Source organism: Dromiciops gliroides, chromosome 1 (assembly GCF_019393635.1).
Source record: "Dromiciops gliroides isolate mDroGli1 chromosome 1, mDroGli1.pri, whole genome shotgun sequence".
NCBI classification, from domain to species: Eukaryota; Metazoa; Chordata; class Mammalia; order Microbiotheria; family Microbiotheriidae; genus Dromiciops; species Dromiciops gliroides.
In genome coordinates this window covers 457,032,404-457,052,227 of record NC_057861.1, presented here as the reverse complement: position 1 = coordinate 457,052,227, position 19,824 = coordinate 457,032,404, and the positions used below count along the sequence as shown (strand labels likewise).

The following is a 19,824-nucleotide window of genomic DNA, read 5'->3' as shown; positions in this document are numbered from 1 at the left end:
GTGATTATAGCTATAGCCAAACTACTATGGAGAGGGTTGGCCATTCAATGGAGGCAAGGTCTTTATGGAATCTGCATCATACATACAAAACTGTCAGGCAGGCTAAATCAGTTTGCCCAAGAAGGGAGGTCCAGGGAATAGAAACCAAAACCAAAATCAAGGAATGAAGATGGGTTGGAAACCATTTAACCTCAGGAATGGAAAAGCTGGCTCAGCATATCTGATCATAGCAATACAGAGAACAGACCCTGGAGAAACTGGGACAAAGAAAATCCTGGGATGTCACTTGAAGCAAGGTTTAGCACCCGAGCTCTAAAAATGCCAGTGGCTGAATTTGTCTATTCCTGTCTTAATTATTAGCAGGCTTAAATGCCACACAACCTGTTAATGTCCTCAGCAATCCCTCAAAGGGGTACTGTGATCCATGTTGTTCTTGTTCAGTCCTTTCAGTCATGTCCTACCCTCCATGACCCCATTTGGAGTTTTCTTGGCAAAGATACTGGAGTGGTTTGCCTTTGCTTTCTCTAGCTCATTTTACAGATGAGGAAACTGAGGCAAATGGCTAAGTGACTTGACCAGGGTCACACTCACATAGCGGGTATGTGTCTGAGGCCAGACTTGAACTCAGAAACTCCAGGCCTGTCACTCTATCCATTGTACCACCTAGCTGCTCATTGGAATCAATAGCCACAGGGAATATATAATATCTGACACTCATACAGAACTTTCAGTTTTGCAAAACAGTTTTCATACATTATCTCATTTATCTTCACAACAGCTCTGCAAGACAAGTACTATCAGTGTGAGTCTACCTGTTTTATAGATGAGGAAACCAAAGCTTCAGGGACTTCCCTACAGTCACAAAACTAGTAGATGTCAGAGATGGGGTTCAAACCCAACAGAAAACACCCCCAACAGAGTCCTCTTTCCACTGTACCAGACAGTTCTTTCAACTGCAAGGCATCTACCAAGGGCTTCCTGTGTGTCCCTAAGATCCTTAAGAGCTTCTGTAGCTTAAAAATATATCCTGATGTGACCAATTTAGTGTTTAGCCTGGTAGAATTTGCCAGAAACAGAGTGTCACTTACATAGCCTTCAGGAACACAGGGTCCTCTCCAACCCAGAAGAGGCATCAGAAGATGACTCATAATTCAGGTGAAACTAATTTTAGGCAAATTAATCTGGCAGAGAATGCACAAGAATGAAGAAAGGATGGGGCAGTTAGGTGGCGCAGTGGATAGCGCACCGGCCCTGGAGTCAGGAGTACCTGAGTTCAAATCCGACCTCAGACACTAAACACTTACTAGCTGTGTGACCCTGGGCTAGTCACTTAACCCCAATTGCCTCACTTAAAAAAAAAAAAGAATGAAGAAAGGAGAAAGCCAGATAATTAATTAGCAGTCTAAGGCAGTTATCTAGTCATAAAAATAATAAAAGCCTAAACTAGCATTGGCAGCAACTAGGAAGTGATAGCTGAGATAATCATTCAAAGGAGTAGAGGAGGGATCAACAGTAGATTATTTATGTAAGAGATAAGGAAAGGGGAGGAGTTCAAATGAATTTGAAACAGAGCTGTCAGGGCTAGAGATAAAACCCTGGGAACTAGCTGTGTAAAGGGACTAATAGATAAGATCATCAAGGAAGAGAAGGAGGAAAATTAATAGAGAGCCTTCCAAACTTTGGGGAATGACTATGTTTAGGGCGTGGAAGGAGGAGCAAGGGGACACAGCATGATTTCTTAGTCTACTATTCATATGATTTCCCCATGAAGCTAATGGGAGAGTGTTGTGTAGAGATTTTTTTTTTCTGAGAGAATAAAATCTAATAGGACTTAGTTTTTTTTTTTATTCTACAGCTACCAACTGGAAGGATAATTTGAAGTCATTAATTTGTCCAGATGGTTAATGTTGTTTAACAGTACAATTAACTAATAAATAATTGTAAAGTACTTTGTAAATATAAAGTGCAACATAAATGTTTAATAATAACATAAAATCTGGAGGCTTATTTCAAACAGCACTTTTATAGTCTAGTATTTTATTGGCATTTTAGGACAAATGCCAATAATATGAGAAGATGCCATCATTATCGAATGTATTTGAAAAATACGACGCAGGGTATGCAGGAAAACAAAGACAGACTTGGCCGTGCTGTGTTGAACAGGGAGTGGGTTGGTATTATAATTCTCCCTTATGAATGAAATGCCAGCAGCGTGGTAGCAGAAATATAGAACCAAACAATGAGAAAGCTATCACAAAAAGTAAAAACTTTATTTCCATAGGGAGATGAAGCATACATCAGTCAATGCAATTCCAAGAGCAGAGAACAGGAGAAAAAAGCTAGGCATGAGAGCTCCAGCATCTCTACCATGTGGGAAGTTCAACAAAGAAGAATTTGTGACCTCAGAGGATTGCAGATACTGCAGAATCAGACCTAAAGACTGACCTTGCTCATATTAGTTAGATTCTTTTCTCCCCATAAACCTAGAGACCAAACCAGATCTAAGTCAATTATAGGCTGCATTTTGCAGCTGCCTGCTAAGAGATATGAGCCCCAAGTCCCCTATTTCTAGTGACTTTCTGTATAATCAGATCCATTTTAAGACTGAAACTTTGTGTTCTAGACCAACAATTCAGGGGCAACCATAAGAGTGCTGGAACCATGGGTCAGGGACACTCCACAGTTAATTTGTGGGCTAAGGCTGCACCCCAGTAAAACGTAACATTATGTTGATTTTTCCGTGTAGACTACTGGGAGCATTTTGTCAGAGGATAACTAAGGTGGGACCATCAGGACTTTACTCATAGGGTAATGATATCCAGGGGGGCCATTTCCTCTACAAGGCAATCCAGAGAACACAATTTCTATGTCCCATTGATTCAGGATATTTGCTAGACAGTAGTGCCACACAGTACAACCCTACTTTTTCACCCCATCCTGCCCAGAGACCCAGCCAGACTGTGTAACCAGTGACCCATCCTGTGACCCAGCTTCAGCTCCATGATCCATTTGCCATGGTTCTCCTTTCTCAGAATTATGTCTCCCATACTCTGAACCCTTTTAAGGGCAGAGATGAGTCTCTCAGAGTACAGGCCACCACCCCATTTCCTAGTTCAACAGCACTTGTGATTGGATTGCCTTCTGCAGCAGTGTCAGCCCTCTCACTCACCAACTTTAGGTGAAAGAATTTCTAGTTAGGTTTCTAGATGTTGGTGCCTAAATGAATATAAATATTGAATTGAATGAATGAATGAATATTTTTATTTATTAAATGTATTTGCTAATGATTCCTAGCCTATATTATAATCCAAAATGTATTGGGATTACAGATCGATAGAATAGGTTTGTATAGATTTCTGAGATGAAAATGGCAGTTTTGGTCTGGTGGCTGTTTTCTGGTTTCATGATAAAGGTGCTAAAGTTCAAGGAAATTAAAGATGGTTGAAATGTAGCAAATCCAGTTATCTCTCTTGTAGTTTGTGAGTAAAAAAGGTAGTAAAACTGACAAATTTCAGATTAATCTTCCACATAGAATCAAAAGACCATAGGTTTCAAGCTTGAAAGGCCCTTAGAAGTTATACAATCATTTGTTTGAATAATTCCCCTTCTTTTGCAAAGATAATTTATTGATAAAGATGTAGTAGTGTGGGGTGGGGAGTGGGACAGGGAGAAGTAGGATTGATGTGGGGACAGAGCTTCGTTTCTGGGAGCCTTGACAGCTACTGTAGTTGAGAGTTTCACCCATGGTGGACAGTGTGTCTATCATCAATAGGGAATAAGAATTTCAAAGCAATAATAATTCACAATAATCATGTGAATGGATCACACCTGAATCTGTTCTCATTGAGATATTTAAACTCCTAGAAACTAGCCCAGACTTATTTCGTATAGCTAGAATTTTGAGATTTTTACTTGTGTTACTATAGCAAAACCAAGATGAAATTCCTTTTTTGTTACAAAAACAGAAGCACAAAGGTGCCTCCTTGACTCAACTCCAGCATCTTTGTGCAAGAATATCAAAACTGGTTTCCTTAACTGGACTAAAGTCCCCCTCATATTGATTATAGAAAGGATTTAGTTAAAAATATTAACTTATTTACTTTCCTTCCCTTTCTTTTTCTCTTTCCCAAAGCCTCTGATTTTGAGGAGGAAATATAGCTATATAAATATGTATAAGTATATATATTTGTATTTTTTTCCATATAACTGTGCAAAAGGAGAGGGAGTAAGAGAAGACATATCAAATAATGCCCCTTCATATATACCATTTCTACACATTCAAAATGCATCAGAAATCTGGAAAATCAGGAGTCCTTCCATGTTATCACAAAGGTTGTATCATTAATATTTGCAAAAGCCCTGTGAAGCAGAGAAATCTATCCCCTTTCGCTCAGAAACAAAGCAGGCACAGCAAATAACAATGTCCCTTGATAAATTGGGGTTAACACTTCTGTAGTATACTAACATTATTTTTAAAAACCCTATCCAAAGTTTACAACTACTAGTTTTAAGCCTTCCTCTTGTACAGTCAGAATACCAGGAATAATTATATGAAAAAAAATTTTTGTTTTTCCTTCAAGATTTGGGAAGTACAAAGGGAGTAAACTAGGTGGGTAAATTTAGTATTGATGCAATCCATTCTATGATAAAAATGAAGTTGAATTTGCCCAGATAAGGAAACTATTTTGATTTATGAACACTAAGATCTTTATAATGTAGTGCTGCAAGTACCTCTGAGCTGCTGATTGTTATCTATAATTAAAGTAAAAGCTGGGGGGAAAAAAAGGAAAGACAGCAGTATAGTGTAACAGAGTTAACTACGGTCCAGTCTTACTGCTGGGATGCTTTAGCTGGTTCATGGACCCTAGATAAGTCACTTGACTTCTCAAGACAGAAAGCAACTCCCAAAAACAAAGAATTGCAGATCATGCCCCTATTTCTATTGGTGGAGGGAGTTGCCTGATTTGATCTTGCTGCTTTAAAAAATAAATGTAGCAACTAGCCAATTCCCTAAACTTCTGGATTTTTTATGCTGTCTTTTTGAGGAAACTCCTGCACATAAAATAATGATAGTGTCTGAGCAATTTTCATCCATTGTGGACTAAGCAACTTCTTAAAAACAAGACTGGGTTTGCCATTCCCTTCCTTTTGAAAAGAAAATCTACTGGTACTTAAAAGAACAATGGAAAATGCTTATGTACTGGAAGCCAGGTTCTTTCTAGCCCAATCCCAGCTCTTTGCATTTCCTACACGTGCAGATATGGTGTTCCCCTTTTGTAGTTCCTGAAACTGCTGCAAACTCCTCCATTGTAGGGCCTCTTTGCAGGGCATGCACACCCCTCACTTTTTCCTTTTACATCAATGAAATCACAGGTCCATACCACCAAAAAACCACGACTGCTTAATGTTACTAAATGACACTGAAAGGTTCTTCAATGAGACTTTCAGTTTTAATAGTCTCATCCCTAGAAGGGCAGTTGTCAGTCTTGTGAGAAGAGCAAAGTTGGGGGAAAGAGAATTTCAAGATGGCAGAGAAGGGAACCATGTCCCAAATGACATCACAGTGACCTTTTGAACAAGGGGAGGGATCCCACAGAAGCACAAGATGGTTGGTAGATAGATAGATAGATTGATTGATGGATGGATGGATAGATGATAGATGGATGTGTTGAGGGTGCAGAGCACCCCAGAAGTTCTCTGGGGCACACCAAGGAATCTTCTCCTTGAGAAACTAAACCAGAGGACAGATAAGCCTAGAGAGATAAGCGGAACTGGTTTGGACTCAGCTAGCTTTGGGACCTCCACCCTTCATTCTGATCTCCCTTACCCCTGGGGAGATAAATTTGGGTGTGGCTTCGGCCTTTGTGTCCTGAAGAGAGAGATGGCTTGAGAAATTCTTAGCCACCCCTCACCCAACTCCTCTAGCCACCACCAGTGGGGGATGGTCCTCCCTCACTAAAGGAACTTTCCACAGTCAAATGGTCGCCCCTCCCCGCCATCAGTCCTCTATCAAAGTACCTACCAGCCTCCTGCTCAAGGAGATTGGTACCTCAGAGCCATGTGCTTTGTGCCTTTAAGTCCAAGGATTTCCCTTCCCTTCCCTTCCCTTCCCTTCCCTTCCCTTCCCTTCCCTTCCCTTCCCTTCCCTTCCCTTCCCTTCCCTTCCCTTCCCTTCCCTTCCCTTCCCTTCCCTTCCCTTCCCTTCCCTTCCCTTCCCTTCCCTTCCCTTCCCTTCCCTTCCCCCATGCGCACACACACACATATATACACACATATATATATATTATGTTAGAGAGAGACTGAGACAGAGACAGACAGACAAACAGATGCATAAATACAGATGCTGTGCTAAGTACTATGCATACAAAGTAATACAATCCTTACCCTCTGGGAGTTTGTATTCCAGTGGGAAAAGATAACATTTAAAGGGGGATTGGAAGAGCAAGGGGAGGAGGAATGGTGATAAAGCAGCTAAGAAGGAGAAATCCAAAGAAGGCATCTATACATAAATCAGTAAAGCATGGCTAGAGTTCTTCTAAAACTGTTGTCTCAGCAAGTTTGGCATTTAATAGACAGCTTGGTTTACAATAACTATGACTGCTCTACAGCGACTTACTTATCTGTCACCAAGGTAATCTCATAAGGTAACATGAGATAATGTAGATTTAACTCTGGAAAGCCTGCTGACCATTACCCTGACCATATTCATTAAAAAATATTAGGCAATGGGGCAGCTAGGTAGCAGAGTGGATAAAGCACCGGCCCTGGATTCAGGAGTACCTGAGTTCAAATCCGGCCTCAGACACTTAACACACACTTACTAGCTGTGTGACCCTGGGCAAGTCACTTAACCCCAATTGCCTCACTAAAAAAAAAAAAAATATATTAGGCAGGAGGGGCGGCTAGGTGGCGCAGTGGATAAAGCACCGGCCCTGGATTCAGGAGTTCCTGAGTTCAAATCCGGCGTCAGACACTTAACACTTACTAGCTGTGTGACCCTGGGCAAGTCAATTAACCCCAATTGCCTTACCAAAAAAAAAAAATACTAGGCAGGGGAAGCTAGGTGGCACAGTGGATAAAACACCAGCCCTGGATTCAGGAGGACCTGAGTTCAAATCCAGCCTCAGACACTTAACACTTAACTAGCTGTGTGACCCTAAGCTTAACCACCATTGCCCCTCAGGAAAAAAAAAATACTAGGCACCAGGCAGTCCTGTGTTTTCCAGGTTTTAGAGGAAACTAACCATTTTCTCTTTTCTCTAGCTCTATCCCTCTGGTGAGTGGCAGTGCTGACTTTGTTAGTCTAGGATTGTAGTCTTAAATATATCTAATAATCTCTTGGTTTAATTCCTCACCCACTAGGAAAATTCTATTATCTTCTCTTTGTGCTGTGTTTTCATGACCCCTAATCATATGAACATGATATGACGGAGAAAATCACCCTAGCCTGGTTTAACCACATGCTCTTTTGACTTGTACCCATAAAATCAAAAGGAACAATATGATATATATAGTAAGACAACCACGACATAGGCCACACCCACGTGGCTCCTCCCAGAACTAGTTCTTCCTTAACCAATCTGTAAGCACATCACAAATCCAAGAGTTCCCAGACACAGTCCAGATACATAGTCTCAGTCTATCTCTGAACAACAACCAAACATGCCTCCGAGCTATCTAGAGTCAGTGTTCCTTTAGTGAAGGGCAGCTCTACTTCCCTTTGGCTCCAACCAACAGACAGCCACTGTGGGCCCAGGTGATTCCTCCTCTGCCTTCCCTCATTGCTAGCTACTGGACTGTGTCCCTCCTTCTGGCCTTTGCTGCCTTACCCCTTGTTTCATGATTCTGCTCCTGACTAGAGAGGTGTGCCCACACTATCTTGGTCTTATCCTGGAAAAATACCTAGCATGGTTCCTGGCACATAGTAAACAATAAATATTTGTTGATTGACTTACTGCAGTGCCAGGCACAAGTCTCTGTGTACCAATGTCAGCTCATGCTCCCTTTGCCTTTCTTCCCCCAGATTTGTACACTGGCTACTACATGTCATTTTTTTTTTTGGGGTGGGGAGGTCAGGGCAATTGGGGTTAAGTGACTTGCCCAGGGTCACACAACTAGTGAGTATCCAGTGTCTGAGGTCGGATTTGAACTCAGGTCCTTCTGAATCCAGGGCCAGTGTTTTACCCACAGTGCCACCTAGCTGCCCCTACACGTAATTTTGATCCTAGCCCTTCAGCTCTTTTTCTTCCTTCCTTCCTTTCTTCCTTTCTTTCTTCCTTCCTTTCTTCCTTCCTTTCTTCCTTTCTTTCTTTCTTTCTTTCTTTCTTTCTTTCTTTCTTTCTTTCTTTCTTTCTTTCTTTCTTTCTTTCTTTCTTTCTTTCTTTCTTTCTTCCTTTCTTTCTTCCTTTCTTTCTTCCTTTCTTTCTTCCTTTCTTCCTTCCTTCCTTCCTTCCTTCCTTCCTTCCTTCCTTCCTTCCTTCCTTCCTTCCTTCCTTCCTTCCTTCCTTCCTTCCTTCCTTCCTTCCTTCCCTCCTTCCTTCCTTCCTTCCTTCCTTCCCTCCCCTCCCCTCCCCTCCCCTCTCCTCTCCTCTCCTTTCCATCAGCTGAATCATTATAGCTATGGGTGATCTGAAATGCAAGATCCGTGACTCATCATATCTAGGGCATAATTCTAACTCCTAATAAATATGCAACATATTAATGAGGCTAGAAGAGTCAGAGGTTGTGGTGCCTATAAATATAATGTCATGCCAGAGTTCAATAGTTAGAATCCATAGGGCAAACATATGCTAGTAAGGCCCATGATCAATGGAGGATCCCTAGCTTGTATAGTCTCTAAAATATGGACACAGTTCCATAATCAGTTCCCTACCCCTGCCTGAAGTGACTGTCAGACTTGAGGGTGGTGGCAGTCATTAGAACAGGCACAGACCTTAAGAAAAAGGCAAGAAAGTCTAAAGGAAAGAATCAGAGTATCTGGCTGCTTCTATCAGTGGCTGATTTCTTATAAGAGCATCAATTTACCAGGAGTATTCACTTGTATTGAATAGAGTGTAGGTTATCTGGACTGAATTCAACAATCAGTTAATTCTAACAATAGGCTTAACTGATTTTTTTTTTATCCACTGAATTGACTGTGAGCCGACAATGCCTCCATGAGCTATTTATTTTTGTCCTATGTTAACACAGCCAAGAGTGCAATACAGGTGGATCTAAAGTATCTATTCAGAGCCCATAAGTGTGAAGTTTAGAAGTGTTTGTGACAAATACACTTCATGTTTTCTCAGTCCCAATTCCTCCCAATTCAGTAAAAGTGACATTTTCAGGGGAACATAATTTCAGCACACTCTGTTTTCTTACTTTTGTCAGCTTCCCCAATTGTGTTATGTGTTCATTCATTTTGTACAAGTACATAGTAAGTGTAAGAATGTTCTGGAAGGTAAATAACATCTCCTAATATCACTAATTACTAACCACACAATTATACTGGGCCTGATTGTCACCAAGCTTCAGGATCTTTGTCTTGAAATTTAGTGTGTATACAATTCATTTAGATTACATTCATTATACAGATTTTTTAATGAAACAAAGAGACCATGCTTTCAATTTCCACAAGTGAAGATAGTGATTAAAATATTTATGCAGATATGCATATTTTGTTCTGTTGACATTCATAAAGTAATTTGTTTATCTAGCGCAGTGTTAACACCTTTAACAACAACAAAAGAAGGCAAAGCAAAGTTTGTATTCTTGGTTTTGTTTTGAGAGTGCTCATAGGATAATAATTTACTTAAAATCTTGCCCAAAGGAGAAAGACCATAGTTTTAGAAAAAGTAGAAATTATTGGGCTGGTTTTGATGATGATAAATGATTCTTGTAAAATAGCTAAAGGCTACAATTATCTTCATTTTGGTTTTTCTGATTGGGGGTTCTGTCTGATGTTGTTTTTGTTTTTGTCATTTCTCAGTCATGTCTGACTCTTTGTGACCCCATTAGAAGTTTTCTTGGCAAAAATAATATGCCATTTCCTTCTCCAGCTCACTTTACAGATGAGGAATCAAAGCAAATTGGGTTATGTGACTTGCCTAGGGTCACACAGTTAATAAGGGTCTGGGGCTGGATTTGAACTCACAAAGATAAGTCTTCTTTACTCTAGACTTAGCCACCTAGCAACCCCTCTGTTTTATTTATATATATATATATATATATATATATATATATATATATATATATATATATATATACTAATGATTAGATTGTTTATTCATGAAATAGGTAACAGAGGAATTTTTATCTTACAAAATTTCCAGAGTAGTTTTGGGTAGCCTTGTGCGCTTAACAAGAACAAATGCCAAAAACAGTTAAAATTCTTTCCCCATCGTTGCCATTTGCTCATTGTGAGACCTTAGACATATTGACAGTGGTTATTTAGGACAGCTGTTAACCTCCCTAATTCTGAGCTGCAGGGAGGTAGAGAATCTCCTTGTTTGCAAGTTGTTATCGAAACTTCCTTTGGCTATCACCCAAATCTGTCCTAAAGAGTTTCATCATATATATGTCTATGTATGTATATATGTGTATATATGTGTGTGTGTATATATATTGTGCAAACAAATGTATGTATGTATATACAGATCCATAAATATGTTCATTATGCATGCAAAAATGTGGTAATTTTCAATATTTAGCATGTACTTAAATTGCGTCTGATAGTTTACAGAACACCATTTCTTATAGTTACCTTGTGAAAGGTAGTAAATTGTTATTATTCTTTCCATTTTGCAGCAAGTGCAGAGAAGTCCCTAGAAGTTAAGTGATTTGCCCATAGTATAGTGGGTAAGTGACCAAACCTAGGCTTGAACTGAGGCCTTTGGATTAAATTCAGTGCTCTTTCTACCTCATTAAGTATTGAGAAACTGGGGCAGCTAGATGGTGCAGTGGATGAAGCACCATCCCTGGATTCAGGAGGACCTGAGTTCAAATTTGACCTCAGACACTTACTAGCCGTGTATGACCCTGAGCAAATCATTTAACCCTCATTGCCCTGAAACAAAAGGAAATATTTAGAAACTAAAGAACTTAAGTTAGAGATTGGAGATAAGAGACATTCATGACCCAGCTGGAAAAGAATAGAGCCAGTCAGAGTAAGAAGAAGAATGGGATAGTCATTATCACCATAGTGAGGACCTGTGACTCATTTCAGGCTTAATCACTTTGTTCATCTTGATCTGTTCCCTTACCGCTTCCATCACCCTTTTCTTATTCCCCTCTTTCCTGTGCCAGGCTCCTAGAACTGATCAGGGCATTCTAAACCCAGCACTCCTGTTAAGAGAGCTAGCTAGAAACTGGCTTCTTATTGGATAGCTTCCAATATTTCAATTGGATATTCCAATCGGATAGCTGGAAAGATAATTGCCTGGATTTTCTTTTCACTGATAATTAATGCAAAACCTTAAAAAGCAGTCATCCCCCCTTCAGGCATGCCCTGCTACACCTTGAAAGGTTTTCCTTATATATTAGAAAATCACATATGACAAACTATATGTTATGAAAAGGTTATCATAACATTATATATGACAGAAAGGCAATAAGACCTAACCAAGAGTCCCTCAGAAATAGCATATATTCTAATCTTGACTCCAATCCACGTTTACTGTGGCAAGTCATTAAATTGCTCAGTGTTAGCTTCATCATTTTAAAATGTGGATGGCTACCCTCTAATGCATATTATAAGAATATCAAAGGAACTAAAATAATATAATGAATTAAGTTTTCTTAAAGTAATGTCTTATACATACAACAGAGCCCCCAGTTTCTTTTGTTGCAATGCAGTCTCTGTTGCGACCAATACCCTTCCTGCAGATTCATTTGAGGCCTAAATTCAGGATTCTTCTTTTTCTCCTTCTTTCTTCTTTCTTCTTCTTCTGGGGCAATGAGGGTTAAGTGACTTGCCTAGGGTCACACAGCCACTCAGACACGGTGTCAAGTGTCTTAGGCCAAATCTGAACTTGGGTCCTCCTGAATCCAGGGCCAGTGCTTTATCCACTGTGTCACCTAGCTGCCCCCAGGATTCTTCTTTATTGGCAACACTCTTACTATGGAATAACATGAGACAATTCTCTATAATGACCATTTGCCACAATAATATTTGACTAGAGGTTGATTAGTCTGGGTTCTAGTTCTTCTATTAGTATGGTAGAAAGAACAGCACTGAGGACAATGCCTGGCACATAGTGGGTTTTGTTGTTGCTCAGTTGTTTTTCAGTCTTTGTGACTGCATGTGGGGGTTTTCTTGGCAGAGATACTGGAGTAGTTTGCCATTTCCTTCTCCAGCTCATTTTACAGATGAGGAAACTGAGGCAAACAGGCTTAAGTGACTTGTTCAGGGTCTCACAGCTAGTGTCAGAGGCTAGATTTGAACTCAGGAAGATAAGTCTTCCTGACTCCAGGAGCAGCACTCTATCTACTCTGCCACCTAGCTGCCCATGGTAGGTGTTAATAAATGTTTATTAATTGATTGATTGAACATCCTCCTTATCCATCCCCTTCTTTCCACTCACACAGCTACCACTTCTAGCTTAGGCCTTTGTTACTGCTCTCCTAGTGAACTCATTTCCTAATATATATTCCTCCCTCAAGTCTCTTTCCTTGTTAATCCATTTGCCCAAGGACGAGTCTAACCAAGTCACTCCCTTAATCAATCCCACTGTTCCCCTGTTACTTCTAGGATCAAATATAAAACTCCCTTTTGCATTTAAGGGCCTTCACAACCAGACCAGAGTCACAAAGGCAGAAATACCAATGGAAAAGTCTGAGGGGTGAAGCAACAGGCCAGACAAACAGCAAGAAGATGGCCAAGGGGGCTATCTTTTCATTTCCTTTTCAGACTTTGTTACAAGAGATGGCTGACTGGATTAGGGGAAAGAGTAAAATATAGAGAGACGGATGGATGGATGGATGGATGGATGGATGGACGGACGGACGGATGGATGGATGGACGGATGGATGGACGGACGGATGGATGGATGGATGGATGGATGGATGGATGGATGGATGGATAGATGGATGGATAGATAGATGGATGGATAGATGCACAGATAGATATATAGATGGATGGATAGATAGATGATAGATATACATACTTATGAAGATCCTATAGAAACAAAATATTTCAGTAAAATTAAAAAGAAATTTAAATGTACTACCTTTGCTGTGAGGATGGGCATCTAGAGGTGTGAAATATCATATATGCTTGTGAAACTTGATTGATATTTTGGTTGATTTTGCTGAACTGCTTTCTTTCTCTTTAATTTTTTTATTATAAGGAATGGCTGGATGAGGAGGGCATGGGGGAAAGAATATATTTGTAAATAAAAATTATATATAAAGACAAAACATATCAATAAAAACAAGTGTTAATGATTTCTTCTCTTCCCTCTCTCTGATTTTATATCATAGTGGTTAGAATGAATCCGCAAAATTTCATACTTAGTATTTTTAAACCTCCTTATACCCTCTAAGCCTTTTACAAACAAGAGCTTTAATTAATGTCTTAGGATTTCCCCTCTTGTTCTTTTTTTTTTTTTTTTTTGCAGGACAATGGGGGTTAAGTGCCTTGCCCAGGGTCACACAGCTAGTAAGTATCAAGTGTCTGAGGCCGGATTTGAACTCAGGTACTCCTGAATCCAGGGCCGGTGCTTTATCCACTGTGCCACCTAGCTGCCCCCCTCCCCTCTTGTTCTTGTTGCCCACCTTGCAAGAGGAGGTACCAATGACCTGGGTCGCCCAAAAGGCTAAGAGCAGATGGAGGAGAAACCAAGTCTAATATAAAATATAAACTTGGACCATCAGACCCTAAATAACTGAGAGTCAACTGTATGAATCTTCAAACTTAATGGAATACTAAGCTATGTCTTTTCTTTCAGGTGGGAGATGAGAATAGATGAAACGCTAGAAGAAGAAGAAAAAGGGATGCTGGAACACTTGAAAACAATGTGTTTGATCCACAGCTCTTCTGCCTCAGATAACCCAGAGGAACAGTAATCTGCAAAAAGAAAAAAAAAAAAAGGCAACGGATATATTTTAGGAAGTCTTAGCATGCCATGGAGCGTGTTTCATCCTAGAATCAGAATACACCTCAGATGTGCTGTGAAGCATGAAACCAATGGCTTAAGGAAGCCCTGTACTGAAAATGAGTAGTTATTAAAGCATAAGGAACATAGTGGTATTATATATTTTTATTTTTAAAATTATAGCTTAAAATTAGCTTTTTAAACTTCTCTTCTTCTGTGATGTGGCGGCTGCTACCTTGTCTTCTCTTTGAATTTCTTCATTTTTTTTTCTCCCTGTATTCTTAAAGCATCTGTGAAAATAGGCCAAGTTCTTGGAACATATCATCCTTCCAGATTATTTGATATATGTGGCCCATTACGAAAACAGAATGATATTCTTAAAGGGCTCATGGTCATCCCAGTGCTCCAAGCCCAGAATTTTGGAGGCATCTTCAATAACTCGGCCACCATCAGTCCCTAAATGCAGCCTGCCACCAAATCCTCCCTTTCTCTGTATTTGTTGGATAGGCCCCTAATTGTATAGTCATAAACCAAGGTCAGTCTCTAATCTCTCCCCTGAATGACTGCAATAACCAATGTATCTACCTCCCTGTTTCCAGCCTTTCCCTCATTGGACTCCTTTTCACTGCAGTAACAAGAATTGTTTTCTTCAGGTAACCTTTGAATCCAGATACTCTGCTTTCCAGAGACCTGCTGTGGGCTTCTCTTGCTGCTCTCATCAACTTAAAGTTCCTTTATATTAAATTAAATCCAAAGTGGTGCTTCAAGGTCATCCACCAATTGGCCACCCACCTTACCAACTGCCCTTGTCTCCTATAACCTGACTCATACTCTCTGCCGCGTGAAAAGCAAAACTACCTCCCCCCCAAAACAAACAAACAAAAAGCCTGGCAAGTGTTTATATCTGTAAAAACTGTGGAAATATAGTAACACTCTCTCTCCTCTGAGCCATCATCACACTTAATATTACCCCCACCAGAAATACCTCCCCACCAATTTCCACCAAATTATTCCTCCACCTTCTCCAAAAACTCACTCACTTCTAAGACACCCTTCCAAATATTCACCTGCCTTGATTCATTCCAGAAATCCTTACTCCTATATTCACTCCTCCTCCACTTCTAGGTATTTATTATCATTTGTGAATATGTTCACTGAGGGTCTACTCTTCTGGCTACTATAGACCTATAGTAAGTTATGAAGATTTATTTTTTCTGTCACTTGCATTTATATACATTATTATATTTCCATCTGCCATGATTATGTCCTTATCCTTGAGGGCCTAATAGAGTATTCTCACATACAGTGGTCACTTGCTAATTGCTATGGAATTAATTGGCACTGAAAATAAGACTAGGAATGAGATGATTAAATTGTGGAATAGTCTATAAGACAACTGGCCAAAGCCCCATCATACAGCCCATTTAAAACTAAATGGGATCAAACATGAGAGAATTGGCTTTCTCTGGATAAGTAATAGATCTTGCATGTCTCTATATTCTATAATTCTTTTAAAATAATCGGATGCTTTTTTATTTTAAAGGGAAAAGGTTTGGTTTTGTTTTGTTTTTTACCATTTTTTAAAAAATGGGTTGAGTGCATTGAGGGATGGCAACTACAGAAAATCTCTTGCTTTATTTCTTTAAATAAAAATGCACAAATGGCCTATGTAGCTGCCTGCCAAATAAACTACTTTATTTTTAAGAGTATACTTTATTTGGCCAGTATAGTCATGAGCCTAATGCTTTGGGACATGGCAGAAGGAATTTCTTAAAATGGGAGAAGTTTTTTTGTGACCGAAGAGGCAGTCTAGTTTAAAAGTATGCCGCTTGTAAATAGTTATGAGAAGAAAATTTTAAGAGTTCTGGACTTTCCCATCTTCTTTAATTGATCCACTAAGTCAAAGACAGCTTATTAATCCATTATGTTAATACAAAGCTTACTAGAAATACTCACTACAGCAATCATCATAAGGCAACAAAAGACTTTATTAAAGTGCCCTTGGTGCTTCCTTATGTGCTGAACTTGAGAGAGAGCTGTATATTCTTTATTGAAATGAGCACTAAAATGGAAAGTCACTATAAAAATAAGTTGACCTGACAACCACATAGAAGAACTTATGAGCTTTCCAAATGCGGGTGGTTTTTCTTGTTGACTTCATCTACCTAATGGTCATCTCCTAAAGTCTATGGGGCCTGAACTTATTTTACTAGGTATGAGATATTGATCAGTATTAGCCAATGACAGGCACAGTTCATCTGGAACCCAGGTCTTCTTTTTTGAGTCCATTTCAAAATGAAAGAAAAATATTGATGGGGGTGGGAATTGGAACAGCTAACAGATGAGCAGATCTTTTGGCTCTGGACTATATTCGCCGTTCCATGAATTTACTGTCAGAGTAAGTGTCAGAAGGTGTATAATTAAGAATGTTAAATGACATATCACTGATTTTTTTTTGGAAAGACAGTTTTTGATTTATACTTAATGCCTTTCTTAAAGTACAATAAGGAGTGGTACTTCAAAAGACTTGCTCATTTTGACATCTGTTTCACAATGACAAAAAATTAACAGTACAGATGAAGCCAATGCTGTTTAACTGAATTTACCTCCTAAAACTATTGTCTTCTTTGCCTGGGAAGTATGAATCAGACTATAAGTTGTCTTAAATTTATTTCATTTTTAAATAGCAACTAGCCATATAATTATAAACAGTCAATTCTGTGTAACTCTCCTATTGCATTTATTTACCTAGTGATGGATATATAAACAGATTACTATTAATATTATTACTAGTTACTATATGAAATATAATTATACACACGGAATTAACACATAAATGTTAAGGAATCCTAGCTTTTATTTTATAAATCTGTAAGATATGTATTACTATAATCTCAAGATAAGTTTAGAACTTTGTTACATAAGTACCAACTGTAATCAAAGAATGAGAAATAAAAAGCATTTGTTTCTACTGGTTGGGTATGAGTCATAATGTTCTATTACCCTGTTCTATACACTCTTGGGGAAAAAGGCCTTCTGGCAGTTTATAATTAGTAATTTTTAATGTAGAGAAGCTATAAGTGGAAGCTTCAGTGAGACGTATTCCTTGTGTGAGCACTGGAAACTCTTGAGACTTAATGAGAAGCCCCACTAACAGTGGGTGCCGCATTAGCCATTCATTGCTCCACTTAATGAAGAAATTTATCTGTTTTACCTTAGAGAAATCATTTCAGTAGAACTAGGTCTAAAGCCGTCAACTCCTGTTCATCCTGAATCCAAAGAATGAGAAAGCCCAAATAGCCAAAGTTTTCTTCTGAGTATAGCACAAATAAGTAATCAACTCCATAGAACAAATCACACCCAGATAAACCCATATAAAATTTTAAATTCTGCAAGATTCTCTGGAAGATGGAACTATGAAGATGACTTTGTTCAAGGATCTGCTGAGTCTTGACAAAAAGCAAGGTATGGAGCAGGCATATTCATCAGTGTCAAGGAAGATGTCCGGTGTAAATTCCAAGGAGGAGGATTCCTATTAATAGTATCGTCTCATGGATGACACTGAACTAGTTATGTCAAACTATAGAATACCATCAGACTTGCTTACATCTATAATGTGGATGAACATTGTATCACCATAACTATAATAGAAAACCAGTTAGGCCACTAAGTCTGTGTATATATGTATGTATGTATGTATACATACAAATACATAAGGGCAGCTAGGTGGCACAGTATATAGAGTGCCAGGCCAGGAGTCAGGAAGACTTATCTTCCTGAGTTCAAATCTGGCCTCACACATTTACTAGCTGTGTGACCCTGGGCAAGTCACTTAACCATGTTTGCCTCGGTTTCCTTATCTGTAAAATGAGTTGGAGAAGGAAATGGCAAGCCATTCCAGTAGCTTTGCCAAGAAAACCCCAAATGGGGTCACAAAGAGTCAGATACAAATGAAACAACTGAACAATATACACATATATATGCATGTGTGCACACACATGCACATATGCATGTATTCTAAATCCTTAGATACATACAGCCTGAAGAAAGCTCAGAGGCCAGCTAATCCAACCCTCTAATTTTATAAATGAAGAAACTAAGGCCCAGGAAATTTGGGATTAGTCTAAGGTCACATATTCTCAGGGGCAGGATCTGAACCCAGGACTTGTAACTCTAGAACTAGTTACCTCTCTGTGTTTATATGTATGTGTGTATGTACGTGCACACGCGTGTAGGCAACTTGATATAGTGAGTGGATAGCTAGCTAGCCTGGGAGCCAGGACAACCTGTGTTCAAGTCTGAACCCTAGCTCCATGAAAATGAGCAAATCATTTAGCCAGAGCTATGTAGAAACTTTGAAGTATATATTCTGGAATTAAGATAAATATAAAAAGGTACAGTTAGGGGAAATTATCTCATATAATCAGGGTGTACAAGTAGACATCTATACTAACAAAGAGGAGGGAGTAGGGAGAGCAGTGAAAACTTAAACCCCATTCTAATCTGAACCAGTCAAAGGAGGGACGAATATACACATGCACGTGCATCCACACAGTTGGATACAGAAATACATTTCATTCAACAGGAAAATGGGAGGGAAAAGGGAGAAAGGAGAAGAATTAGAGGGAGGGTAGATTAATGGAGGGATTATTCTTTTTTTTTTTTTTTTTTTTTTAGTGAGGTGATTGGGGTTAAGTGACTTGCCCAGGGTCACACAGCTAGTAAGCGTTAAGTGTCTGAGGCCGGATTTGAACTCAGGTACTCCTGACTCCAGGGCCAGTGCTCTATCCACTGCGCCACCTAGCCGCCCCTGGGATTATTCTTAAGTAAAACTCTAAGGGGTGGCTAGGTGGCGCAGTGGATAAAGACCAGCCCTGGATTCAAGAGTACCTGAGTTCAAATCTGGCCTCAGACACTTGACACTTACCAGCTGTGTGACCCTGAGCAAGTCACTTAACCCCATTGCCCCACACACAAAAAAAAGCTAAAAAAACCCTCTAAGGTTGTACAAAAATACTTGTACCCCATTTTGAGATGGCAAAGAATGAGAATCTGAAAGGGTGCCCACAAATGGGGAAATGGCTGGATGAATTATGGGATATAAATGTGGAATTCTGTAGTGCTGCAAGAGATGATAAAGGAGATGGATTCAGAGAAACCTGAGAAGACTTGAATGAATTGATATAGACTGAATTGAATAGAATTAGCAAAGAACCATGGTAAAGACAAACAATTTTGAAAGAATCAGGAATTCCAATCAGTGTAATGACCAAACATGATTCACAAGGATTAATGATGAAGTATGCTGCTATCTACCTCCTGACAGAGAGGGGAAGAATTCAGAGTACAGAAAATATACTTAGATACCTACACACATATATGTTTTCATAGCCACCTCCTCCTCCTCCACCACAGCTCCCGATGCTTTAACACAGGTTTCAATTGGCAGGATTGCCTGAAGCTGTGAGAGCTATGGGTCCTGAGGCTACAAGAGCTATTATGATAGTAATATTCCTGTTGTACCATAAGCCCATTCATACTTGCCAGGTTACAAAGCTCATAGGATCCATCTTCAACCACAGTGTGCTAAGAGGAAGGGAGAGAGGAGGAAACAGGCATTTCTATAATGCCTACAATGTGCCAGGCACTGTGCTATGAGCTTTACAAATATCTCATTTTTTTCTCACTTTAAAAACCCTGCAAGGTATTTACTATTATCACTCCTATTTTACAGTTGATGAAACTGACACAA

The 19,824-nt window shown here is 39.4% G+C and overlaps 1 protein-coding gene across 5 annotated transcripts in view; it reads left to right on the top strand.

Annotated features, from left to right (window-relative positions):
* Positions 1–17,015, top strand: part of KIAA0825 (KIAA0825 ortholog) — a 553,950-nt gene extending 536,935 nt beyond the window's left edge. For all 5 annotated transcript variants that reach the window (XM_043974041.1, XM_043974059.1, XM_043974031.1 and 2 more), the window contains one exon: positions 13,926–17,015. In XM_043974041.1, the coding sequence (XP_043829976.1) occupies positions 13,926–14,043 (118 nt within the window). In that variant the 3' untranslated portion in view covers positions 14,044–17,015. The remainder of the gene's footprint in view (positions 1–13,925) is intronic.
* The last annotated feature ends 2,809 nt before the right edge of the window (positions 17,016–19,824 follow it).